We start from the raw sequence: 26682 nt of genomic DNA, 5'->3' as shown, positions 1-26682 counted from the left end.
ATAGGTAGCAGTCATCAAGCTGATATCAACTCTATGGACTATAAACTCCAAATGTAAATGTACTCAAGTACCATCTGAGTTCAAAGTAATACCGTCTACAAACCACGACACGTATATCAACTCAGAGTAGAGAAGCGACAACTACCCATCAACCAGAGTTAGCTATCGATATAAGCTTCTCAAAAAATAAGTATCAACTCTCATATACTTAGCTAATAGCTATACCTCCAACCATGCACCAGGGAATAGTAAACTCTCTTCCCAGCCCCGGTTCAACACGCACTAGTAACAACAATACCTATACCGAATAAATACCACATTGTAATAATGACCGTGACAAGAAATAAACTCCCCCATTCCCAATCAACCCATCCATCTAGCCAGCCTAACATCTCAGGACCATTCTCAAGTTCTCAATCCATCTCTTCCCCTCAAGATCCCACCTCATCTCCTCAACTTAATAAATCGCCCGCTCGCAAGTCCCCAAGCACCCACACTTTCATCCCTCCCACCCATATATGTAATTAAGCACACACATCTCATTACTTCACCCTCACTCTCACTCTCACCCATCTACCACTCCATCTCGCCGATCCAAATCAGTAGCCCTTTTAATCTTCTCCCATCTTCCCCCATCTAGCCTCACCCATCTAGCCTCACCCCCAACCTGGCCCTTAACCCCCTCCTTGCATATCGCCAGATTCCTAAATCTACACACCCTCTCCTACATAGAATACATATACAATATATACATAATCGGAATGCTACCCCTACATCTGCTACCCCATCACCTCCATCCCCATCATTTCTATAGCAAAAAAGAGAAAATCATGAACCCCTCTCTAGAACCTGCCCAAATCCTCTCTCCATCTCTCCATCTCCCCTCCCACCCCCCACCACAATCATCCCATCCATCTCCCTCAAACCATTCATCAAACCTTTTCCCTTTTCTCATCTTCCCACCAAACATCAACTTACCCCACCTACTCAACTCAACAAATACCAAATTCCCTCGAGCAAAGCAAAGTGCTACAAAGTGCTATCTGTGGCTAAGTACACTGTGGCTAGTAACCAAACGTCCTTGCGACTACCGGAAGATAGGCACATACATCTAAACCTAGTGTGTTACTTTAATTATCTATGCATGCCTACCCTACCTTATTATCTACCCACCTAGCCAAAGCATTCGTAATTCATTAGTGCCAGCGTTTCTTGGCGTCGTCATGACTCGGATTATTATCGGGAAAAAATTCCACATTCTCTGTCACCACATAGCAGATCACTACTTATTGAGAACACAAAAAAGTAATAAGATAATTGAATTTTCATTTTTATACTGTAAAACTATGGCGACTGTGTACTCAAAGTTTGCTGGTAGTCCTAAACAAAAGTGCGCCCATGCCACCATTGCCATCGAGGCCCATCTGTGTACCAATTCTGAATATTATCCCAAACCCTATGAAAAAGAAATGGTTCGTTCGCATCGTGAAATTCCATGTACAAATATAACTGCGTCAAATATTGTGTTCGTATGGCTTTTAGGGCCGTGAAAAGAATAATGAAACGCTTAAAAGATCCTCCCGATAGAAACAAATGTGACAGAATACGAAAGCTCTCCCCCGCTCTACCCCTTCCCAATCCGGTTGAGATCAGATCTCGAATCTGTCTCTCAACATCTTCCATTGATGTATATGCTTCTTTCCTAAACACGATCGTCTTGGAGGTGATTTGGAGCAAAACATTTCATGTAGGAAAATGGTATCTCAGAAAACGACAATGACGCCCTTCAAGCCCAGTCCCGACCCAATCCTAGATCTTTAGATCCATAACAAATACACGACCATTTCCTCCTGGTCTATGGGTATAATAAAACAAGTGATAAAGGAAAGGTTAATTAAGTAGGTTGATTAGAAAAATAGCTTCAATTCGTATCCTTCGCCATGGACAACGCTTTGTGTCGCGCCAGCACTGTCGCTGTCCACAGTGAGTTCCATCTCCCATTCGCGTTTGACTGGTGCTTGAATATTGTGAACCTCTACGATAAAGTCCTGGCCTTCAGACAGCTCGCGTACAACGTCGTCATCCATCTCGACCTGTAAACCGTTTTCAAGCACATGAAGAGTGCGCATAATTTTCGTAGGTTCCAAGTTCCATTTCGTGGCAATAGCGCTAGTGAAATCTTTGAGTGAACGTTGCATCAAGTAGATAGCTCGGTGATACTCGTGTTTAGCTGATTGGGCTGGGTCTCTACGGAGTACATAGAAGCAAGCGACAGGCTTGATAGGTTGTTCAACAGGTGGATCATAAGAAGGATCAACTCCCAAAGCCTCAATCCAACCACTCAAGCTACCAGTATCGTCTGACTTGGGAACCTTGGTTAGCTGATCTGGCGGGCTCGCTAAATGCTGTGGATTTTGATTTTGGAAGTCTCCTGGTGGAAGGTTGTGGAAATCATTCCAAGTGGAAAGATTAGACGCGGGTGGCGCAGCTTGGGAGTGCAATGAGATTGAACTTGGCGATGGGGAGATGATAGAAGAGGTACCGGTAGTCGAGCTACGGGCGCTACTCCTCGCCGCCCAAGTGGCGTTGTCTCGAGAGTTTACTTTAGTTAAGTCGAGTGGCTCACCCGCTAAAGCCACGGGGAAAAGATCGGGGTCGTCCTGCTCCGAACCACGTAAGAAAAGTACGCTGGTTGGTCGTGTACTTTGAAACATATCTTGGTACTGCGAGAGTCTTTCCTGAAGATCCTCTTCAACTGGAGCTCGTCCACCTGCTGAAGAAGCAGAAGACATGGACCAAGTACGTTTATGCTTTTGAACCTTGCCAGGACGCTCACTCATTTGTGACTTTGCAGTTGAGCCTCTCTTTCGCTTCCCAAAATCTTTCATGCCAGTCTCTGCCTGGTTTATCTGTTGCTTTAACTTATCAATAGTCTTTCTGATATGCGCAATATCGTTAGATAATTTCCGCTCGGCTCCATGATCTCTGAAGAGCTTCACTTTGCAGAAAGCTACCTCGGAAGCCTCCTTGACGTGTGGGGAACCAGAAGACAGGGTTTCAGTTTTGGCGCAAAATCGAACAGGAATACCCTTGACTCCCTTTGAGTGGCTGAAGTCCGTGGAAAGAAAGTTGAAGCGGACTGCAATATTGCATTCTGGGACACAATTGGCCGCTGGAGTCCAAATTACAGAGAATCCATCAAAAGAAGCCGTATCCAGCTCCATGCGAGTTCGCTTATCGTCACTTTCGCCAATCTGCGTGGATTCAACATATTCGACCGCTTGAAGCTTTCCACCACGTTGATGAGCCTCGTTGGTACCTCTTCCTTCTTTCCATAACTGCCAGCACGAAGCAGGTCGTTGTCTCTGCTGTTCGTCTTCAAATGAGATACGTACGAATGTTCGGTAACGAGTTCCTGGCTGAAGTGCATGGCCCGCTTCAGTATCCAAAATAGAGACCGAATATGCCTGTCCTTTGTTGAGATATGTGACTGGAATCTCTTGCGAGTTTTTAACCATAGCCGTTGGCGCGTTCAATACAGCCTGGAAACGAAATTTCTCGGCAAATGGAGAAGCTGATCCAGGTATAGCCATGTCGTACGAGTGTGGCTGGAATGTCAAGGGAGATTGGTGCATCACCCGTTCCATTGAACCAAGTGGTCCTTCATCATCATCCATAGGAGATCCGTCATGGTCCATTGTTTCGTAACCTGTGTCCTGATGGATGAAGGAAGATGGCGCGTATGAGGTTGGCTGCGGTTGCGGTTGATGATGATGAGAATGTGCGAAAGGGTTGAAATCGTGAAAATCGTGGGTAGGAAAACTAGGCATGCCCATCATTGTTTCGGTATGGAGACCATCTGTAGTAGTGGGGATTGAAAGAGGAGGTCCCATTCCCATATTCATACCCATATTCATGCCCATGCCCATACCCATATGAAGATCTCCAGCTTGAGGATGATATACAGTATTCGTTCCTCCCGGTGTCAAAGTATAAGGACCTGGTGCTGCATTGACAAAGGATGATGACGGGAACCCGAATGAGTTGGAGTCAAAGTTAGAGGACGATGATCCCAATAAAGAGGGCGTCCATCGCCATGCAGCAGCATCATCTCGGGCTCTGGGTGTTGGATCCGGATCATGTATCTCTTTACCTGTATCTTCAGCTCCTACGCTATGGTGTCTACATTGACAAATGCATTAGCTTACATACACGATGAACCGAAACACGAACAATGAGGGAAATGGCAGGTATTAATTTTTTAGCTTTGATGAAGAAAAAATCAACAACTCAGAGCCAATGCAAGTTGTGTAGGATTGTGATGAAAAATTGGGGTGACTTGCCTGCCTGATCCATCCGCAGGCCCAAATGTAGGCGCGGTTACCTTATCGATCTGCTTCCCAGCAGGGTTGGTTGAAGAGACGAGCTCTGGAAAGTGTTTTCGAAAGTCGGTGATGAATTCATCGCCGGGTTTTTGAGTTGATTTCCTGTTTGAATATGATGAGCTTGGTCCACGGAATATATCAAAGCAAGTTGGTTGTGGCTGTATGTACCAAGCGCAAAACGATGCGCCGAGCCGAAGAGCAACATGCAGATGAGAGAAGAATCAGCTTACCTATTGCGAAACATCTGGAATAGTGATGGTTGAGCTATTCAAAGCTCTTTTTGTTGAATATTGGAGAGAGTAGAGGAGTTCCCTCCCTTTGTGAAGAGCGTCGAATGCAAATAATTAAATACGTGGACTGTTGTGTCGAGAATTGAGCTGAGGAAGAGGTGGAGGGGTAAGCATATGGGATTTGCTGAGGTTCGGATAGCGAGCGTAATGGGAATTCACTCGTTTACCTAGTGGCAATCACCTATCACCTATTAGGTATTGATTGACTTTGTGACTCTTGAAGTGAAACTATGTATAATATAATATGAGAAGAAGTGACGTGACGTGATATGATATGATATGATATGGAAGGAGCGACGACAATAATATTTTCGAGGATAAGGGTGCGAAGTCTTGTGTGTGGGAGGGATAGTACAGTATTTAATATCTCATGCTCCGTAATTGATTACTTAATTGCATCAAATGATGATGTTGGGTTTATCTAAAATGAGCAGAATCATATGTAGCTGGAGGTAGGCAGGCAGGTGGGACGGTGGGAAGGGGGAAGGGGAAGGGAAGGGAAGGGAAGGGGAAGAGGGGAATTATAGGTTCTGGGTTCTGGGTGACGGGTGATGGGTGATGGGTGATGGGTTTTATTATTTTATGAAATTCGCATAACGGAAGGTTCCTTGAGGCTACTTTCAACCTTTGCTTTTCTTTTTGATAGAAAACCGAGAATAGACATGGGACTGCATGGATTAATTTTGGTACGTCTTTTTGTATGGGTCCGACTTCCACGCGAAGAGGATAGATATAAGTAATTAACGATGATAATGGTAATATAAACATAAATCATATAAACAATATAAACATAAATAATATAAACAACATTATCAGGCACTACCACCGACCGACCAAAGTATCTTCGCAATTAACTCATGAGCGTGCGTGTAGGTAGCTCGGTATACTTTGGACCATCTGTGCCTGTCGAGGAGATTCGCACAGCCGTCTGGTATCAGTGGCCATGAGAAGAGCTCAACATCGTATAACTGACGAACTTCTTTTCCATCGATATCTAAGCGCCTCTCTGATAAAACTCATTATTACTCCTTCCAATATAGTGCGTAGCAGGAGTGCCTAGACCTAGACCTAGTATCAGAACGGAGACTATTTGAATGAATGAGGATCTCAAGCCAAAGCACCTCAGCTGATTACTACTCAAATAGTTCTAGATCCACCGCTGCTACCACCTTAGGTCCTTCCTTCCCACCGAACCACATCAAAACTACCTCTACCCAAGGACGACTTTTGACCCAAACAGTCCATATCTGCTCGAATCGGCTTCAAATCAAACGCACTCTCGCACTTACACTTGCATTCAGGTGTCGATAAAGCAAATAACAAAGAGCCCGTGTAGTGAGTGTGTCTATCCATCTCCCTGGGCCGTCCTCCGTCTCAAGCCTACCTCCCTAGGTCTATCCACGAACCACCATAACCGAAACCATGTAAAAGGTACCACGAATGAAATGTATATGCTTAACGTGGTCACATCATCAGTGGGCCTTGAGATCAACTGCAATATGAGAATGAATGAATGTATTACTCCATACAGCAAAACTATTTCCCTTATTATTCCTTGTCGTTTTCTCATTGACATCCTCCCCCCAATCACCTCACTCATCCTTTTTTTCTTCTGCTGGGATCTTTCATGCAACTTATATTCGACTTGGACTCCTTGGGTCAGTCGTTTGTTGCTGGGGGTGGCTAAAGAAAGTTCTATCCACAGAGTACCCAGGTACACATAGCGGAGCTTTTGCCTTAATGAGGTCCTCGGACGTGGAGAGACGACGTATTTCATTGTGTCAAAGCGGCATCCATCAACATTCTCATCATCCTCACCGATTTACCTCATCAGCCACAGTCACTCATCCAATCAAGAAATGATCAGCACTTGATCGATGGAAATCTCAAATGTGGCGAAAAGCATCATCGACCCATTGCAATTTCTCCGTTCTTTCAAATGCTCGCTATCTCTTTTTCCATTTGTGAAGTATCAAGCCACCACATTGGCTTGTGCTTGCTAAGTAAGAACTGGCACTCTGCTGAGATCAAGATCATCACGGCCAATGAAATATCTCACCTAGGTACCGGATGCTGGGTATCATTATTCTTCTCGGTCCCAATTGAGAATAAAGGCTAACCCTAATTCTGCTTCATATCCGTGTAAATTGCGTCGCAACGAAACGTGATATTATTTTCCGATCCTGATCCCACCTGCAAAGAGCGTCTACATATCGAAAATCTGGAGAGATTTCTGCTTTCGGAGATCGGCCCCTTTTTACCTTTTGATTCTTTACCCCAAATGAGCTCGCTCGTACCATTAGTCCATGACCATCAGATTGGTTCAAACCTAGCCAATGTCTTTTACATTGCTTTCTCGCATCCTCGCATCTTATTGCATTTTATACTCTATCACCATATCACAATAAGGCATTCGGTTCGTCTTGGTTCTCTCGGTGCTCTCATTAGTTCACATGTATACGTGCTTTCGGAGCATCTAACTATTGCTATCCTATCACCGTAGATGAATTTGACAAATTTAACCCTTTCAACAGTCCTTAATCTCAAGAATTGGGGAAAGAAAGTTCGAGCCCGGGGCTCTAAAGTTCTAGTGTGTTGCTTGCCAGATTTGGGTGCCACTTTGTTCATTTCCAGGCCGCGCGGGGAACTTTTCCTTCTACCTACCTACGTTGTTCCCACTTCTGGGACTTGCAGGCGCTTCAGCCAAACACATCATTCTGTCAATCTCTTTGTTTTCTTGCGTCCATCCCATTGGTTATAATCATTTTTCAGTCTGGACTGTTCCAGATAATCTTTCCATAGAGTTTTTGCATAGCCACAGCCACGATCTCTCCTGCATAGAAGAGGAAACCAAAGGAACTCAAACTCCTCTAGCGAGCCGTACGAGCCACAAGTCGATCAACGGGAAGTTTATAGAGCCGAAACTCTAGTACCAGAAGACTTCTCCTTAGTGGCGTTGTGGCAGATCCATCAACCTATCGCACCGGAGATGAGGTGCAAGCTTCATGCCTTATGATCTTAGATGCTGTAGATATTATGATCTCCAGGGAAATATGGCTCAACGGCACTATAACACACTAATCATAATTCGCGTAATGCATTATAGGCTGACGCTGATATAGGTCAGGTATTGTTCCGGTGTTGGGAAGATAATCAGGGTGTGCTGTCTTGATTGCCCAGCGTGAAGAAATTTTACCTAGCTGTTAACAGATGCTTGCATACTCTGTCGTGTCACCTGCCGCGGTTCAGAAATCATTTTCTCCATACGTTCATATGCTCCAGAGCCCAGACTTAACTGCATGCAGCATTAACCTAGCTACAATTTGCTAGTGAGATAATGAGATGATGGGATGATGGGATAATGGGGGGTGTTTCGATCATCCTTAGATACGAGCTCTCATAGGCTATTCCAGCGTCTACAAGTTCAACTGACAAACGCCTAGTCTACTGCAGTTGAATGAATTTTACTCTTTCTCATTGGACTATGACGACTGAGGGGGAAATGTGACCTTCGTTCTCAAGCGCACAGCCACAGCTATTACATTAGCTCCACGATGCTCTCGGACGAAGGCATACGAATCAGAGGTATGGCACCATTTTCGAGCTACTGTGGCGTAAAACTGTGGCGTGAACGATCAGTAATCTTTCTCCGGGATATTGTAACAATGTCTTCCTAGCAGCTTTCACCCGCATCCACAAGAGAATACCCTTCATTGAGATTACGCTCGACTCTCGAGTTTCTTTGGCTGTTCTTCCTTCCATCCTTGATGCTCTTAACATGTTTTTTTATTTACCTCGGAACCTCCGAACCCCTCCTTGTTGTGCCCTCATCCAAACCATAATTACCGTTTTCTCTTCAATCTCCATACGATACCACTAAATTTTAGTTCGATTCCCGTGCACCGCTGGCTTGGTGTCAAGCATGGAGCCGAGCACAAAAAGTGAACGGCCTAATAAGTGCTGCACTTGCATGAAACGGAATCCGCATCTAACCTACCTCAGACGCCAACGTGATGCATCTCACAGCTACGGCTTGATTAGACTACGTAAGCGTCTGTCTAATCGGTACATCCCGCCCTTATCCTTTTCAGCCTCTTCACTTTGCCAACTCTCTATGCGCGACATCTTGCCATTCTGTAATCGTGGATTACTGACTTTACGATATACCGGTAGGTGTATATACTATATACTCTTGCAAGCAAGTTCACACGGATATGCACGGGCAGCATAGCAATCCGGGGTTACCCGACCAGATGTATTTTATTGTATAAGAGAAAGTCAAATACAGTACGCAACATCTACCACAATCTAGATCTAGATGCAGCTTTCGCTTAAGAAGTCGAGCTGTGGAAGCTTCGCGAAGAATATCCGTCCCCATCTTATCTCCTCCCTGCGATATGAGTTGTTCACTCCAATAGTAGTGTCAAATTGTCGATACTGCATCTAGTCGATCAAAGGTACCGATATCAAGTGATTGAGTGTGATGCATCTGCCGATTTGAATTGTCAAGCCATCATTCTTTTCCACGGTACACCATATCACTACACCGCTGGTGGCGGTGGATAGAAAGATTTCAGCCACAAGCCGCCTTTAATTAGGACCAGGGTAAGTTTTCAAGACATTTGCCCTACAGCAGTGGGTACTTGAACATTTCTCGACATCTAGATTACTCAAGCCTCGAGGATGTTCTCCAGAGAAGGAACGTTCCGCTGTCATTTTCGTAACAAACTCTTCTCAGCAGTCAAAGTGCCACGTCGAGATTCGAGAAACAGCATTGTCACCGATATACGAGGCAAAAGTGCTCGCTCGTCAACAGTCCCTACGTACCCATTACTTATCAGCCATCAGATCATCGCCCAGAACGATATAGAACCAAGCACAGTACGGAGTTCAAATGGCACATAGATTCATCAAAATGGATTCCTATTACTACAAATTCCACCTCTACCGAAGTTTTTTTCATCCTTTCATCTTATTTTTGGAGATTTGTTTATTTATGTATTACGGATCTTCGATGTCATCAATATCTAATTCCTGAATAAGAGAGGATTTTCACTTCGTCTTATCCGCTGTTCCGCCCATTTCATTTTCTGAAGTGTAGACCCATATAAATGACGTCAGTAATGCTTGTCTAATGGAGCACCTCGGAAGTGCACACCCTTCAAAAGGGTTTGGGAAGATTATTGTGTGCACAAGGATTTTTATGAACATTTACCCGATACGGCATCGATTTGATTGGTCGTTCTCCCACATCGATATCCTAAATCGCGGAGGTTAACATCAAAGCCGTCACTCAATACGACAAATATATAAACTTTTTGTTAAGGAATTATTTTATCAGTAGAAAATTGGTTCCAAGTTACGATACGGATGCTTCCAAGAGCCTTATACTGCAATGCTAATGACTCCCAATGCGTTCTTTTGCAAGACCGTAGAGGGCCCTGCGGTCTTACTCTTACTCTTACCAGCGCCGTTATCAATCTTTTCTATCGTCCGTAATACTTGAATTTGATCAACACGACTTTTCGGCTTCACCGAGAAAGGGGCTTTGCATACATCGTTCAACATTCTACGTGTGGCCTTAGTAGTTAATGAGCCCAGATCAAAGTACATGATGGATATCGCTGTTGTCATTTGGTGACACTGCAGACAGTCACGATATATGGACGGAAAATCGGCACATGTCGGTTGGGTTGCATGTTTTTAGACCCCGAATTTTGATTCTTGGCAATAGTTTGCATAGGAAATCTTATCGAATCATTCTGAATAGAGGTAATAGCCCAGGCTTTAGGATCATACGAGTCCATGTTGTTTGCTTGGGAATCGGGACTCGGAACAGGAAGTCGCTGGCGCGGGTGGAATCCGGTGGCGGGAGGGTGGAGGAACTTCCTCTGTGTTCGCATTGCATTTCATCTGATTCAATGTACTCAGAAGAAAGCAATATGCATTATTACTTTACAAGACTCGAGATCGTTTTTTCTTTGATTATAGTCACAGTCCAAGCTTTAATATCGTACGAGATCTGTTATCTTTTTCGATGATAGGACTCGGAACACAAGAACTCTTCCCCTTCCCCAGCCCTTGTACCATTATAGTCAGACACTGGGCCTCGAACATGTGCTCGGGCCATCCTCGAATGGGATTTCCTGAGAAAGCTGTCTGGGTTTCATCTATGAGAAATCTGAGAAGAGGATGAAACGAAAACATTGGTCTCTTGACAAGATTCAAGAATACATTCATTGCACCGTTTTATTGTCGTTGTTAGATCGTCGAGTAGCTACAAAGAGGGACGGCCCGCGAGCGAGTTTAGTACATCCGCAACTACCTGTTTTATGCATTTGCTTGGCATTTGACGGGCTGGCGTTTCAGAGTCACTATGTTTCAGACTGACTTACTTCATGTCAAGGTGTTCAATAGTCCGGAAGTGCAGTCCAAATAAGAGCTGCTAGTACTGGAAATACTGTTAATAATTGTGAATGAATTTTCGACTTTCAAGAATCGAAAAATTCAAACGGACCAAATTATACGTAGGTATTCAATATACGTTGTTGTTTTTTCATGGCATCAAGAACATTTCACTCCCTAAATGCAGTCAAGAAGGCTGAGAAGCCTTCATTTCCTTTTCATCACTAGATATAGAGGTGTCATCCTTTCTTTCTTATCTTGAACTATCTACATCGTTTGATTGACTGCCGGGTGATGAATAAATTTTGCAACCTTCTCACTTGCAATTCCTCAAACAGCCCTGAAAGTTGAGGATGTTATCAAGCAGAAAATAGTTTGATCCTTTGATTTGAGCCCTCCTTCTATATACGTGGAAGTGACAGAATATATCTCTCCCTTCAACCGACTATTTTCCCTGCCTAACGAATGGGTCTGTTCAATGACAGTCACGCGCAAAGAGCCAGGTGGTCACATCTAGGAGCTGCTTTGCGGCCGGTTATAATATAGTGACCCTTGATTCAACTGGGCTGTATACTTAACCCAAGTCGAAATACCCGGGACTTGGAGGTCCACTTGCAAATTAAATATTGAAGTTGGTGGCTTCATACAGTCTAGTCAACGTGAACTAACATGCGTAAGAATCTACTATAGGAAGAGAACGATGGGGTAGGTCAACCTCATCACGGGAGTTCTTTACAAATCCACTCGCGGTTGAATTTAAGAACTTCCCCAACCGGGGAAATACGTAAGAAAGATGTTCGGCAAATACCAAGTAAGGGACTTCATAAGTTTTGAGAATGGTGACTGTAAACGGTAACTTCAAGAATGTGGTACAAATCTTCTGTGGCTGCTAATACTAGGAAGCTCAAATCCTCAATACAAATCTCGAAAGCAGTCTAAAACATGTAGGTCTCGTTATGAAGTCACTTGGACTCCAGGGAGCACAGTTTTGGGGGGTCACCAGGGCTCATTACGAGGGTTTGGGAATTGTGAGTACTGAAGACTTCAGCTAGACAGGAGAGCAACTGTGCTGCTTGGCTCTTTTCCCACTGAAAATTTTCAAATGATGTATATGTTATTGATTATGAAAAAAACCAAACATGATTAATGTATTGAAATTAGATTGCATGTCAAGATGTTGTTCTTGTATTAATGACTGGAAGATAATAACCGAGCGGGAGTCATGGCGTGCAGAAAGAAAAATCTTTGGTTTGATATATTCGATAATTTGGTTTCAATTTCGCACGGTTAATCGTATAGATAATAAACACCAAAGTGTCATATCAATCTGTCTTCTTGTTGTTTCTTAGAATATCTTGTTACTTTATCTACGTTACTGATTACCTTTATACAGAAGTTTATATCCTCGAATTTGCGAGATTTAAACGCACCAATCTTTCCTCTCAGATGTTGCACCTGTTGTGATCATTTCACCCTATCGGCTCCTTATCGTAAGGCCCCTAAAATAAACGTCACTCCCGTACCAAGGATTTCTCCATCCTAAGCATCCACCTGCTGTACAACCAACCAACCTTCAAACACCGAATTTGAAAATCATTTCCTCCCTTCAAGTTTCTGCTCGACATACCAGAATAATATAAGATTCTCTAATTGTTATTTAATCCGCATCTTCAAATATGGCATCTACATCCTCGGGTTCCTCCGCATTTAATCCTTCACCTGCTGCATCGACGGCCCCCTCAACTGCTTCCGAATCGTTACCTACATCCTCCGCGGTAGCGGAGAAACCACCAGATGATGGCTCAAAACTTAAGATGTTCTTGGGCATTCTGCGAAAGTAAGTTGTTGTAATTCTGCGCATCTTTGCTAGAAGATGTTCATAAAAACCACACCGCCATCAAGGCAACAAAGTGTGGCTTCAGCCTCTCAAGCAACCTGTGGACACTTCGCAGATACCTATACATTTCGGATGGCCATGACTGACATTCCTCTCTCTTTTCTCATAGGTTTATTGGAGTGGCAGATATTGCTTCCGTTCGATTTAGTTTGCCAGCCCAGCTATTAGAACCAACGCCCAATCTCGAGTATTGGAATTACCTCGATCAACCGAATACATTTGTGGCAATAGGAGACTCGGATGATCCATTAGATAGAATGCTGGAAGTCATGCGATTTTGGTTTACGAAGGATTTGAAATATGTGAAAGGAAAACCTTGCAAGCCATACAATTCTACTCTTGGGGAATTTTTTAGGGTAAGCAGCTGCAGCTAAATTGAAAGGTCGAAGTGGGGAATACTGATCTCTCAAACAGTGTAATTGGGAAGTCGAAGATTCACAACCGGCTATAGAGACGGGAAAATTAAGCACGACTAGTGCTTCATCTTCGAAGAAAGCTACTCCTATGTCATCGACTAATGCGTCGAATGTCACAATTCCTAAGCCGAAATCGGGCAAAAAAGTTCGAGTATCGTACTTGACGGAACAAACTTCGCATCATCCACCCGTCTCCGCATTTTATGTCGATTGTCCGGAAAAGGGTATTTCGGCCCGGGGTTTCGATCAAATATCGGCAAAGTTCACTGGAACGAGTATCAAGGTTACACCAGGGGAGCACAATTTGGGTATCTTCATTAATATTGAGAGGAGAGATAACGAACAATACCAGCTCACACATCCAGCCGCCCATCTTGGAGGGCTTTTACGTGGAACTCTAAGTGTTACCGTAGGAGACCAGTGCTACATCAGTTGCGCTCAGACGAAGATCAAGACAATCTTACATTATGTTGAAGAGGGATGGTTAGGAAAAACGCAGAACAAAGTGGAGGGAGTAGTCTTCCGCTACGATCCAGAAAATGATAATAAGACGAGGATAAAAGATGTCCCTGATAAAGATGTATTGGCAAGAGTATCTGGAAATTGGAAGGACAAGCTATACTTCAGCTTGGGGCCGAAGGGCGTAGGTACTCCATTTCATAAAACCAGACGACAGATACTGACTGAACGTTATTAGGACAATCAAATTCTCCTAATAGATCTCGCGCCTCTTCAAGTAGCACCAAAGATTATCCCCCCAACAGAAAAACAGCTACCAAACGAATCTCTCAAGTTCTGGTCAGGCGTCACAGAAGCCATTCATGGTCGGCAATTTGCCCGGGCAACAGCCCTCAAACAAGAATTAGAAGAAAGGCAAAGAGAGAAGGCTAAACAACGACAAGAACAAGGCGTTGATTGGCAACCGAGATTCTTCACAGGTTCGGTTACACCTTTAGGTAAACCGGATTTGACGGCCGATGGAAAAGAGGTTCTACACATGTTACAGCAAGGAGAATGGGATTTGAAGGAGAATGAAGTTACAGGTGCTTAGAATGCATGCTCCGGATGGGATAGCTTTTTTCTTTCTTTCTGGTAACTGGATTGGTCTTGGATGATACGAAAGGAAATGAGATGGCTCTTTGTTGATACTCTTGATACTTGACACGTATACACATACATTATTACATCACGTACATGAATGGAAGAAGAAGGGAATGGAGATGGCGATGTGGGATTCGTTGCTTTAGTTCGTTACTTTGTCGGATACGGGGTTCGGGGAGCTTATGTTTTGAGCACATGGCATAGACGTTTCCTTCTGGTTGGTTGTGGAAATTGTGTGGTTGGGGGGTAGAGAGCAGAGGGAAGAAGCGGAGGGCGGGGGTGGGGTGAGAGAGGAGAGCGGAGGATAGAAGTGAGCACGGTGTAGAGAGTAGAGAGCGGAGAGTAAAGGAAGAATTTGAATATACAGTTGGGGTATACAATACACACATACGCATACTATACCAGAATCATATTTTGTTACTAAGAAATTAGGAGTGTTTTTTTTGTTTTTGTTTAGTGATTGTGATGCCTCTTTTCTCTCTTCTCTTTTCCTCTTTCATTTGGGAAGGAGATTTAAGTTGCTATTAAGTTGCTATTGCGATTGCTGTGGAAGTAGGTAATATCATTCGACGGGAATTTTAGGACTGGGTAAGAGTCGGAACAGAATCGATCGTGAGACTCATCAATAATATAGATGATATCACTCGGTTATCTGGAGAGCCGGGGTTTGGATACATGGATGTGTTTGTTGGTTAGGTGGTGAGTTTTGGACGGGGATTGGGGTGTAGTGGGAAGATTCATATGATGATCTAGGCGAGTCTTGGTATTGAAATAGGTTGAAGGTGGTGAGATACCACTACCCGAGGAGTATACAAAGTCAAATCGCTCATCTATATTTAAGCACGACAACAAGAACTTTTCCCTCTCATCTCAAGCATCATCACAAGCAAACCCATTCAGTCCAATCTCCCAAGTTTTTCCAAAATCCCCTCATTCAAATCCGTAATAACTTCGTGCAATCTCCCATTGCTCAATAATACCACCACTACTCTCCCCGGCTCCGTATGCTTCGCTAATACTTCAATTCGATGCGCTACACATATAACTGTATGTCCCTTTTGGGTAAACTCATCATCGATAATACCATGGATGATTGATTCGGTAACGGAGTCCAGAGAAGAAGTAACTTCATCTAATAACACGACGGGTTTGCGACCAACATGTTGAGCTGTCTGGGCTTTGACAAGAGCGCGACAGAGAGCGAGAAGTTGGCCTTGGCCGACAGATAGCTCTGGGAATAATGAGAGGGGCTTGTCGAGAATTGGGTGGTCGTTGTAGGGTGTAATGCCTGATGCTGTTTCCGGGATATCGTCTGTTCCGGCTGCTCCTTGGAGGAAGGACCAAAGTTCTGTTCTTTTTAGCGAGGCGATCAAAGTTTCGTTGGACAATGAGGCATCTGGATCTAGATTGAATCGTAAGGTTTCGTTTGAGAGAAGTAATGGATCTTGCGAGACGGTGATGAAGCAGCGTTGTCGAAGAATATCAAGTCCAACTTTCTTGATGTCAACGTCGTCGAGCATGATCTGACCGGATTGTAACTCAAGAAGACGCAGGAGCGTCAGGAGAAGAGTGCTTTTGCCACTAATCTGAACGTTAGTTTGTGGTGCATTTGGTGAAGAGGGATCACGAACCTGCCTGTGCGTCCACAGATGATAATTTTCTGGCCCGAGGTGATACTCAGACTTAGGTTTTTGAGAGCTGCCGCGTCGGATCTGTATATTGCTCTTGTCAGCTAGCGGATTCAAGACCTCACTGGGGCTACATACAGGTAAGATGCAGTGATATTCTTAAACTCGACATTTCCTTTCGACGGCCAGGATTCTACAGGCTCCAAGGTCTGAGCCATTCCAGCCTCACGGGGTGTCATATTTTCAAGTGTTCTCAAGCGAGCAATAGCCCCAAGAGAGATTTCTAACGTCGTCCAGCTCTCTACGAGTTTCAGCAAGGTTGTGTTTGCCACGAGCATGATATTGAGCGCGATTCCAACTTGCGCACCACTAACACGATCGCGATATGCTACAGCTAAAGCAATAACACTGGTCGCGACGGTAGCTGCTAGAAGATCCAAGACGATGTTGAGCCATCTCTGGAGACACAGAAGGAGAAATTCGGGACGTTGAGCGTTATCCACATTTGTGATATTATCCTCTATTACTGCATTTGACCAGCCAAATGAGCGTATTGTTTCGAGACCCTCGACCTGTATTTGTCAGTCTGAGGAAGATTCGTTATTCGAGGGCCATACATACAGATTCTAATAAACTTGAGAAAACTCCTGCCCTAGCCTCTAGCTCTAGGAAACGAAGCTGTCTAGAGGTGCGGAGATAGACTTTTTGGACGATGTAGACAACAAGCACGCAAGCTGGTAGGGATACTGTGAGCCATTTCTGGGCAACGAAAAGTAATATGACTTGCATCAGGAGCTTGAAAATTTCTGCATGTGTTAGAATACTGCAGGTGATTTGAGAGAAGAGGAATCGATGATAATCTTACGAGTTATAATGGTCTGAAGGGCTGGTGGCAATTGCTTGTCCACTAGCTGGATATCTTGACTGAACCTATTCAAGATGGAACCATTGCCGGTCTGGGAGAAAAATGACAAAGATGCGCTGATAACTATCAGTCTCTCCTATATCATCCTATCATCTTCTGTAGGGAAGAAGCACTGACCTCGTTACGATATGCAAAAGCCGTTCGTGTATTCGGGATCCAGATTGCGATGCCAATTGTATAAGAACGACCCTAGAATGTATTCAACAACCATAAGCTCACAGAAGTTTGCGAGGCACTTACCACATCTGAATGCTTGTCGTGATCCACGACATGAATGATAGAAACAAAAATCCAAGGACCCAAAATAGGGTATTTCCGCCACTTGGCTCGGTCCAAAACTGCAAGTAGTATTGAGGGATGGTAATGAAGAAGGCATATGATGCTGTGCAGGCGATAAGGAGAAAAAAGTTCTTTGAGCCGACAAAGTTTAGATAGTATCCTACGCTTATATTAATCTTATTCTAACGCCGTTGAAGAGAGAGGAGGCTTACCATACAGAGCTGAATCTCCGCTCTGTCTTGCAAGGTCAATTTCAGCTTCGTCTTTTGCTCGAACCTGGGCGTTAAGTTTTGCAAAAGCTGCCGCCACTGCGGCATTATCTTTGACGTGGTTTCCAGAAGAGAACTTTGCTATGGAGCCAGCTTTGATTTTGATACTTTGCCAGTTACCTTGATCTATTATTCCATGGTCCCCCAAAACAACTACATGATCTGCTGATTGAAAGTACTGAGCTATTCTACAGTTAGATACTGCTTTGACCTAAGGGCAAGGGGAACTCACTAGAATTAGAAACCAGGATGACAGTAATCTTCAACCGTTTCACTAGGCCATTGGATCCGAATAAATTATCAAATATGGTTTGCTCAGTATCACCATCTAATCCGCTAAAAGTGTCATCTAGTAATAATATGTCCGACCTTGAGAATAATGCGCGCGCTAGTGTCTACCGTTGTTAGCTTAGTGCATATCTACCTAGTCGTTCGAGGGAACATACCACACGCTGTCTTTGACCTCCAGACAAATTAAGTCCTCTGCTACCAATCTGTGTCTGATCCCCATCTGGCAGGGTATCAAAATCATGAGTGAGACAGCACATTTCTGTAACAGTATTGTACCATTCCTCATGGTCTTGATTAATAGCACCATCAATGTCATTAGCACCGTAGATAACCTCTTTGATACTACCACTTGGTAGCCAGGGTCGTTGAGCACAGTATGCTATCTTTCTTGTTGATAAAGCAATTGATCCCCGGGCAGGTATTACTTCTCCAATTATAGTGCGCAATAAAGTTGATTTACCGCTACCGGTGGGACCCGAGATTATAACGAAAGATGTTGCGCGCACTTCAATGTTGATATTGTCAAGAACATTCTGTTTGTCACCTATCTTCAACTGTTGAATTTGAAGTGCGAGATTGGGCTTTGTGGAATGGCTGAATGCCACTTCACTTTGAGTAAGTTTCGGCAGTACCCCGCGATTGTTTTGTAAAGATGGACGGAGCAAGAACGATTGAATTCTTTCAAACCCAGCAAAAGCCGCCACTGCACGCGGTACAATTGTCATGACCATGTTTGCTGGGTGGGTAATCATACTCAAGATTGCCATGGTTGGGAATGCAGTCGTGGGATCGAGCTTAACTCCATTGGCCTGTGATATGATAGCGAATAGAGCCAGTGTAATCGCTGGGGAAAATATTCCCAGTGCATTGGCTACATTCTCGTTAGTATAATGTAAGTATCAGGATTAAAACACCGCTGTTGACTAACCAGATGCGTTGTAGTATACCATGACCCATCGAAGCTTCGAGGCCACCCATAGCTCTTCTTTTCGAAGTTGCTGCACTCGGTGGGTAAGATTATGTTGGAGCCCAATCATCTTAACAACCTTCATGGAACTTATCAATGAACTGGTAGCTCCTATACGACTTTGAGTTGCCGCATTCCAGGCTTTTTGACGAGGTTGTAAATGCTTCGCAACAAATCGACTCATGTGTGAACATACTACTAATTTTAGCATCATATCAAGAGATTGGGTTGATGTACTGACAATAGATAAGGAAAAGTGGAAGAGGCCAGATCCAGCCAACTTGGGTAGCGAGAAGTCCTACGCCTATAAAAACTTCAATAACTTGAGCCCACGTCTCGTGAACCATCTCAGCGATTCCGTCCAGACTATCTGCATCTGCACTCATAAGTGTGGTCGCCTCGCCATTGTCATAAGCAATGCTGGGAGACACCATAGTCTTTGCATGAATTAACCCCACAAGAGTCCCTCTGGTAATGAGCTTCAGTCTATTTATGCGGTGCTGGTACACAGCTGTTGATAACTGAGCCAATTAGCGTATGGCAGGAGAACAGAGACTGGCACTTACAGCAAGGCCAACGTAAATAGCCACGGCTGATACAACAAGCCAAAAACCACGGCTACTTTCTTCCTCGATAGAATATGCCACGACATATTGGATCGATTCTTTTATTAGGAGAGGTTGAGAATACCGAAAGGCAATCAAGAACAGTCGCGGCATGATAGCAGCCAAAAATGGGTGTTTCAAGCATTTCATCAACGCCAAAGGTAGGCTATACTTCGTTTCAGGCTTGGCTAGTTCTGTGAGAAGGAACAAAATAATTACTTTGAGTTTCTTGACTAACCTCGACGGGACCAGGTTTGAAGCATTGTCTTCCTTGTAAACTCTGGCTTCATATCTTGACTGAGAGGTGGCAAATCTTGGTCAATGAGGATATTTGTATATCCTTGAAGCAAGATGGGGTTTATCCAAGTGTATAGCACCCTACTCAGCACGCCATGTGATTCTTCTGGGGATTGAAGATTGCTAGAGTTGCTAAGTGAAGGGCATTTATCACAACTCTCGAGTACTAAGAGAGCTGAGTGTATGACACACCGAGCAAGTACTGGATGTGAGGCTCTAGACAATGCCCGAATTTTCGGAGGCATTGTAAGAAGAAGAACATCGCATATGATTGATGGCACAAGATAAAGAACAGCTAAATCTGACGGCTTCAGAGATCGTTTGTTCTCAAGCACCAAAAGCAGACTCAACCCAAATGCAGCACCTGATGAAGCTAACAGAGAGATGACGAGAACTACTTCATGCTTCACATTTACTGTGACAACATAGGCCAGCAGAAGAAAAGATAGCAGTATTGCAAGGGTCTGTAGTCATTGTCAGTATTATTCATAAAATACGGAAAGGAGATCAGTACTGACTGCTTTTGAGCAGCCTTGCCATCGCAAAACATTTTTCGCGCGAGAAGTACGAAGCTGCCAAAATCTGGCAGGCAAGCATACGATGAATCCTATGGCACATATTGTAGATATAACATTAACCACGTCTGTAGACTTTACGACATTGTCTTGCGAGATGTGCCTCATGACAGTAGGTTCGAATTGTAAGGCATTCTGGTGCTGAAAGAAATTCATGATGGGCAAATGTCCCTTGTGCTCAATAGACTTGTGACCTCCTGATGATGAGGAAGACAAAGATACCAAGGTTAGAGTGCGCCAGAGGAGCTTCACGGCTGGAGAAGGAATATATGATTCCAGATAGCAAGTTGTCTTGTTGATGTATAAATATCAATCTGCTTATCTGGTTATACCACATAAGGCAAGGCCTTCTCGAAATCCACCTCAATGCCGCAGAGTGCTCTCCCCTCTTACCAGATAAGCTATAAGCCCTCAATAAATGCTATGAGAGTAATCGTGCAGCCTGGCCCCACTTATTTCGTGCACATCCCATGACAGCTTACGGCTCGGTAACCAGATGCGAGTCGGAGAATATGTGTTTCGGGTGTGAGTGTAAACATGCGGAAATTTGAATCGTACGGAGCATGGACGACCTGAATCTTGAGATCATTCTATTGAAGACGTTCTCTTCTATCTCTTTTTCGGTCTCCCTACATTACAATTTAAGGTTGAATTGTATGGGTAAAATGATCTGGTTGATCCAACACAGACCAAAGGCTGCGAGACCAAAATTAGAGCATATACATGCGCATAGTCCTGGTTGTCACATTTCAACTCTCATCGTCGCCTATTCGAAGTCGAAATGAAGTTCGATTTCGATATGTATTTTTAAGTAATAAATGAGTAATACAAGATATATCATGTAATAATGGAATAAGTGCATAAACAATACCTAGGTAGGTAGTGAGTGACATTAGGTCACGCCTACTATATAGTAAGATCTAGCGAGTGCGCTAGGCTCGTAGTCGGTTGTATAGGTAGGTAGGTAGGTAGGTAAGGATTGCTTCTTCCTGTAATTAATTTTGCTCCTTAAACAGGATACAACATTGACAATTAGAACCTACATAGCAGGCTCTACATCATCTGTAGTCTGGCCAGACAAACAGTTAATAACTGAATATAAATATAGCTCGAAGACAAAAATTCATAGGGGTACTAAGATACGGCACAAAGCTTAAAGCAAGTGATAATGAATCTCAGTGGTTCATCGGAACCAATCATATGCCCTGGTACCCCTTGAGTATATCCATTGTTACTCAAATCATATTAAATACCATTTGATTCGTTCGCTCAGCCCTTCCTTGAGTTTCTATTCTCTTATTCAGTTCTATCAGCCTTATACCAACCTAGACTCACTCTAGTCAGGTTTGTAGATATTTTCTTGTCATTACTTTAGTTTAACTGGATTAAGTTTATCGACCTTTTAACAGTCGGTGATCTCTTTTCAGATAAACTTCGTTCCTTGGGGGCTTATAGGTGATATGCAACCCCGCAAGAGCTCACAAAAGTTCTAACTATCTCTCAGAAGTAGAGTAAAAGTGGCGATGGGTTTGTTGTTGTTGTTGTTATTTGCCGAAGGAGAAAATTGCCAAGGTAGCTAGACCGGTGCTCCCTATCGTTCTGGTGTCGATGATTAAACTAGATACAGCGGCTGAAGGATTGAAGGTCATGGCAATTGGTCCCTATGTAATCTCTTGATGCCGACGGAACCATTTGTAATAGTCGACTATCGTTAGCGGCCGGCTAGTTGTTAGTCTGGGGAAGAAACAAGCACTTGTGCTGGGGAAAGAATCCACTTATCACGACAAAGCACTTGTCTCTTCGGTATCGAAACATGAATTATTCAATCAGTCTTGAACTGAATTAATGATTTTTATATGTTCAAATCTATTAATACATCAGCTTATAATATGGTGGTTATGTATCGAGAACTGTATTCAGACTCAGACTTTGACAGCTCAATCTGAGCGCGCCTGAACATGTCAGCAACAGTTTCTGGAGTGATTTCTCGTGATGGGTCGGCAAATAGTTCGTAACCACCGATGAGTTTTTAGATGGAGGAGCGCAACAAGAGAGGGCACAAGTGCATATGAAAGTAACTGGTTTCTAGTTCTTCTTCTGTGGCATCTAAAAGCGCTTGGTGGCGACCCGAAACTGCGGATGATATGCATTAGCTTCATGCCCTTCAGCGAAAAAATACCTGTGAAGACACACCATATGGAAATAACCATCCGAAAGGCTTATATTTACTTTGGGCAAGTGCAATACAGCTACTGATGGAGCTTTTCGATCTATGTAAGGTCTACTAGAGCTCTTACACGAGCTTCGGTATCACAAGAACTGGAAATGATCAGACTGCCCACCGAGGCGTAACGATCATGAACGCATCATTTTGCCATACTATGCCTCCTCCCCCTCCCCAATTCTTGCTTTAAATAATCGGCCAAAGAATGCCTTACACCGTAACGATTTGAGATGGCAGTGCCTTGGGGTTAAAGAGGTCAAAGTTGAGCTGCTTGACGATTTTGCCGGTATTGACTGGGTACAATAAAGTTCTGAGGGCAAGAAAGTAGCTCTGTAGGTTCAGTGACCAGAATTCCTCTTCGTCTCATATTCCTACGCGTGGATGAAAAGGGGGAGGTAAAATGCGGTCGATAAACGAGCCCGTCGTATTGGCTCGTCAGTGCATAACTTGCGGGCCTTTATCCTTAGGAAATGCATGATTATCAAAACCCACTTGATTTTAAGCGGAAGTTATCTTCGATATTGCCATGTGTATGATTACTTGCGCACATCATCCATAAAATTTAGTCTCAGCCCGTCACATTACACTGACAGAGTTCTGAAATGGAGAAAGCGCAGAAAATTAACAATTACATCGTTAGTTGATGAAGAGAAGAGGCCACAGGGGGATTTTGGCCGTGTGAATGCCAAGACCGCCGAGGGAGGAATACCTCAAGGTCTCAGTATAATGGTAATTATGCTACAGATCTGACACACAATGTGATGTCTTTCAATCCTCAAGAAACCAGCGCAGGGAAGCTAGGGAAGAGCTGAATCTTACGATCATTGAGTATTCCCATCGACGTCCAGCGCTCCGGGAATAGTTGCCTCAGAACGGTGACACGAATTAACGCATACTTAGCAAGTTACTCAATGTAGTTGCACTGCCATGACGAAGGTCCTACTATCGTAGATGATCTTGTTACTTTTCAGGCCAATTTACGTCATCTTAATGCTCGCTTATGAATGTGTACTACTTTCATATTTATTACCTCCCATAGTAAGATATGTCCGGTCAGCATGCGGGAGATCGTCTAGATCTGCCACGAACTCTGATAAGCATACATTGAATCGTACTATCTGCTCAGCTGCAATCTCATAGTTGATTGGTTAAAGCAGCCAATAAGCAATTACTGGAACTGCAGCAAACATGAGAGATTACAATGGACTGAACTCATGCACTTAGACCAAATTCTATAATAACGTCATTTTGTCTCTGGGATTACGAGAGAGTCATTTTATTCACAAGTCAGAAGGCTATCGACGGGCTTTTTGACTTCCAAAGAAGCTTGCCGTAATCCTAGCAACGCAAGAAGCTGCATCATCACTGCTTTTCACCTCTCCAAGACACACCCAGGACATAATGCTAAACTTCCAGAGCCTGTTGGCCGTAAAAGAATCTTATCGATTTTTTGGTTGGTCACCAAGACGAAAGTTCAACAGACGAGTTCCTGGACATTCTCTCAAACGAATCTCCACGCATCGAAGAAAAGCTTGACCATCTATTCAAAGCAACTCATCCGCGCACCATTCTCGATCTCGAGCTCCTTGAGCTTAAGAGCGAAAGATTGTCCGCATGGCGCGACACTGTTGTGGACGCACCAACCCCTTTGAAATACAAGTACGATCGCAACCTCATTTTTTCTGGCGCGGAATTCAGCAGCATAGAGGAATATACCGCAGCTCTGGCCGCTATCATGATGTACGACAAATGCGGCTTACTGCAAATGGGCCTCTACCAAGATGGCCGCGAAGAGATACGAAAACCAGCACGCAAGATTGTGGGCGAGAGAAAAATCAAGCCCCTGATTGTACTACTCATGCCTTGGGTTCCTCAGCTTTTTTTCTAGTTCATTCACGGAGAATGAGTTGATTGACCCGAAGACGTTGAGGATAATGTGTGATGCGGTGGCCGCAGTTGCAAATAACTTGGAGACGCCTGAGATTGAAGCCGAATGTGTGGGCCCTCAAGAGATTTACAAATCTCTCACGCGCCTGATGATGGATCTAGGAGAGGCCATGGTAAGATGTGAGGGTGTGGAAACTTATCTCGCCACCAGTTTGTTCTTATTTTTGACAGCGGAAGAGGTTTATTCCCATCTTAAAGAGTCGGATCAAATCGCTCTCCGATCTATCGTAGTGGCGTTCCTCAGGAACTATGTTACTTCACTCTTGCTGGTTGAGTCAATCGATTCTCAAACACACAGCCCTAAATTGGCAAAGTTGGCAAAGGTGACTGCATAGATCTTCTAGTTGTTTCCGTTGTTGTATCTTGGTTTTTTGGGCATCTCTTGTTTTGAATGAATGCTGTTGTCTGAACATCGTGGTAGTTGCAAAGGAAATTTGATCTATGTACGTTAGTGTCATACATACGAACATAGCTACACTTTCTCCGCACGGGAAAGATGTTAAAACAGGCCGGCTATTTGCAGCTGAAATGGGGTTCAATTGGTAGTCAGTTATCGGATTATATTTCAATATAAAAATGACCTTCAAGATTTTGTTGGCGACTTGCGATTTTCTTCGTTTGTGCTCCCTTTCCAACCCCCAAACCACAGAAAGTCCCGTACATTGTGAAAATCATGAAATCGCTAATAAATGCAATCGCAAAATAGTTCTTGATTCGTATTGTTTACACCACATTTTATTATAATATAGTTTCGTAAAGAGAATGTAGTACTGGGTAGGTTGTAATTGATTCGTAAGGAGGGAAAAGCGCCCTGGCGCCGTACTTTCCCCACCCCATTCCCCACTAAATTATTTTCTCACGAGCTTTTCACGTGCGTGCAACACATTGTTTTTCAGTCGTCGTCCTTGAATCTTGAGTGTCGAATTAACAACCTTTTCTAAGTGAACATAAGATTTCGTACTTGCGAAGATGGATCCCAAAATGCCCAAAGCCGTGAAACCTAAGCGTCGCAAGAAGAGTCAGTCAAGAACTGAAGGTATGTATATCACCATGTTTGATCAAAACTATATACTAATATCAAAATAGTGACAAACATATCCGACAGTGAAAGTGACACTGCTCCTAAATCTCAATCGCTTAAGCCAAAAGCTCAATCAGCAGCTGTCAAATCAATCTCTCAAACTAAACCAACATCGGTCAAAGTCCCATCTGTAATCTGTCTCCCTTCCCAATGTTTTCAGAATTTTATTAACATATCTCCAGAAACCAACTTTAGTGAAAGACTCGGCTCTCGCTGAAAAGTTCACATCGCATTATCTTCAACGTATCACTACTGAATTCTCTGAAGATCTGGATAAGATCCGTGAAGCGGATGATTTCAATGAGAATGCGTTGCAAATATTGGTGCATGCGTTGAAGCAAGGTACGGAAGTCTGGGGCGAGGAAGAGATGAGGAGAATTGTTGGATAGGTTGCGAGTGTGTATGGAGATTGAGAGGAGGTCGAAAAATGGAAATTTCTGTGACGATGATCAAGTTAGCAAAAGACCAGCGTGGATACGTTGTTGAAAGGCGACTCCCATTCTGATGATGAGAGCAAGGGAAATAGGGTAGCAAAGGTCGTGAGGCATGAAAAATGTGCGCTTCAAAGCGCTTGAATCGACCGCAAGAATGGGGAGAACTGGATGATGGTCCCAAGAGATACAGATGAGGCGAGTGGATATGTACAGACCATTGATGGCGTTACGGTTTCGAAAGGGAGTCAAAAGTACCATAATCATATTTATTTTCAGATGCCCGATTTTATACATGTATGTTTAGGTATTTGCGGATCATAAATCACATTTCCGCAAGCAGTTACATATCTGATATTAGACATAGTGATTATCAAGGATTTTAAAATGTGAACCTCCAATATTTCCTTCAGTTGGACAAGCGCAAAATCGAAAAATCACCATCTCCCAAACTCCGGGAATTAAATCCCAGAACCGGTCTTATTCCCAGTCGATGTAATTTTTAAAAAATTTGGCTCCGAATCTGTTGGTGTAAGTTAGAAAAACGAGTGTAAAATTCAGATGTGCAACAAAAGATAAATTTGAGCAAACACCACGTGATGCATGCCTAGCTGGGAAGGCGGTGTTTTGTCATTTTTTCTGCCGAAGTCCTTATTTGGGATGCCTTTC

The 26682-nt window shown here is 43.6% G+C and overlaps 5 protein-coding genes across 5 annotated transcripts; 3 read left to right on the top strand and 2 right to left on the bottom strand.

Annotated features, from left to right (window-relative positions):
• Positions 1-1907: 1907 nt before the first annotated feature.
• Bfra_002883 (putative cp2 transcription factor protein) lies at positions 1908-4629 on the bottom strand (the record flags this gene model as incomplete). Its single annotated transcript, XM_037333296.1, has 3 exons — positions 1908-4168; positions 4291-4487; positions 4616-4629. 3 exons carry the CDS (start codon positions 4627-4629, stop codon positions 1908-1910), a joined length of 2472 nt encoding a protein of 823 aa, XP_037195424.1.
• Positions 4630-12756: 8127 nt separating this feature from the next.
• Positions 12757-14444, top strand: Bfra_002882 (putative oxysterol binding protein; the record flags this gene model as incomplete). Its single annotated transcript, XM_037333295.1, has 4 exons — positions 12757-12917; positions 13087-13333; positions 13392-14036; positions 14091-14444. 4 exons carry the CDS (start codon positions 12757-12759, stop codon positions 14442-14444), a joined length of 1407 nt encoding a protein of 468 aa, XP_037195423.1.
• Positions 14445-15390: 946 nt separating this feature from the next.
• Positions 15391-20486, bottom strand: Bfra_002881 (putative abc transporter protein; the record flags this gene model as incomplete). Its single annotated transcript, XM_037333294.1, has 15 exons — positions 15391-16075; positions 16126-16206; positions 16261-16694; positions 16744-16928; positions 16988-17103; positions 17165-17236; positions 17288-17486; positions 17539-17778; positions 17828-17990; positions 18042-18757; positions 18815-19048; positions 19095-19374; positions 19420-19652; positions 19697-20219; positions 20274-20486. 15 exons carry the CDS (start codon positions 20484-20486, stop codon positions 15391-15393), a joined length of 4374 nt encoding a protein of 1457 aa, XP_037195422.1.
• A 2468-nt stretch (positions 20487-22954) lies between these two features.
• Positions 22955-24836, top strand: Bfra_002880 (uncharacterized protein; the record flags this gene model as incomplete). Its single annotated transcript, XM_037333293.1, has 4 exons — positions 22955-22988; positions 23195-23283; positions 23990-24421; positions 24477-24836. 4 exons carry the CDS (start codon positions 22955-22957, stop codon positions 24834-24836), a joined length of 915 nt encoding a protein of 304 aa, XP_037195421.1.
• A 634-nt stretch (positions 24837-25470) lies between these two features.
• Positions 25471-25971, top strand: Bfra_002879 (uncharacterized protein; the record flags this gene model as incomplete). The annotated part of the gene is made up of 3 exons (XM_037333292.1): positions 25471-25537; positions 25588-25712; positions 25765-25971. 3 exons carry the CDS (start codon positions 25471-25473, stop codon positions 25969-25971), a joined length of 399 nt encoding a protein of 132 aa, XP_037195420.1.
• Between the last annotated feature and the right edge of the window lie 711 nt (positions 25972-26682).

Source organism: Botrytis fragariae (assembly GCF_013461495.1).
Source record: "Botrytis fragariae strain BVB16 chromosome Unknown tig00000012, whole genome shotgun sequence".
NCBI lineage: Eukaryota > Fungi > Ascomycota > Leotiomycetes > Helotiales > Sclerotiniaceae > Botrytis > Botrytis fragariae.
Note: the sequence above shows the minus strand (reverse complement) of the source record. Positions and strands in the feature narration are given on the sequence as shown.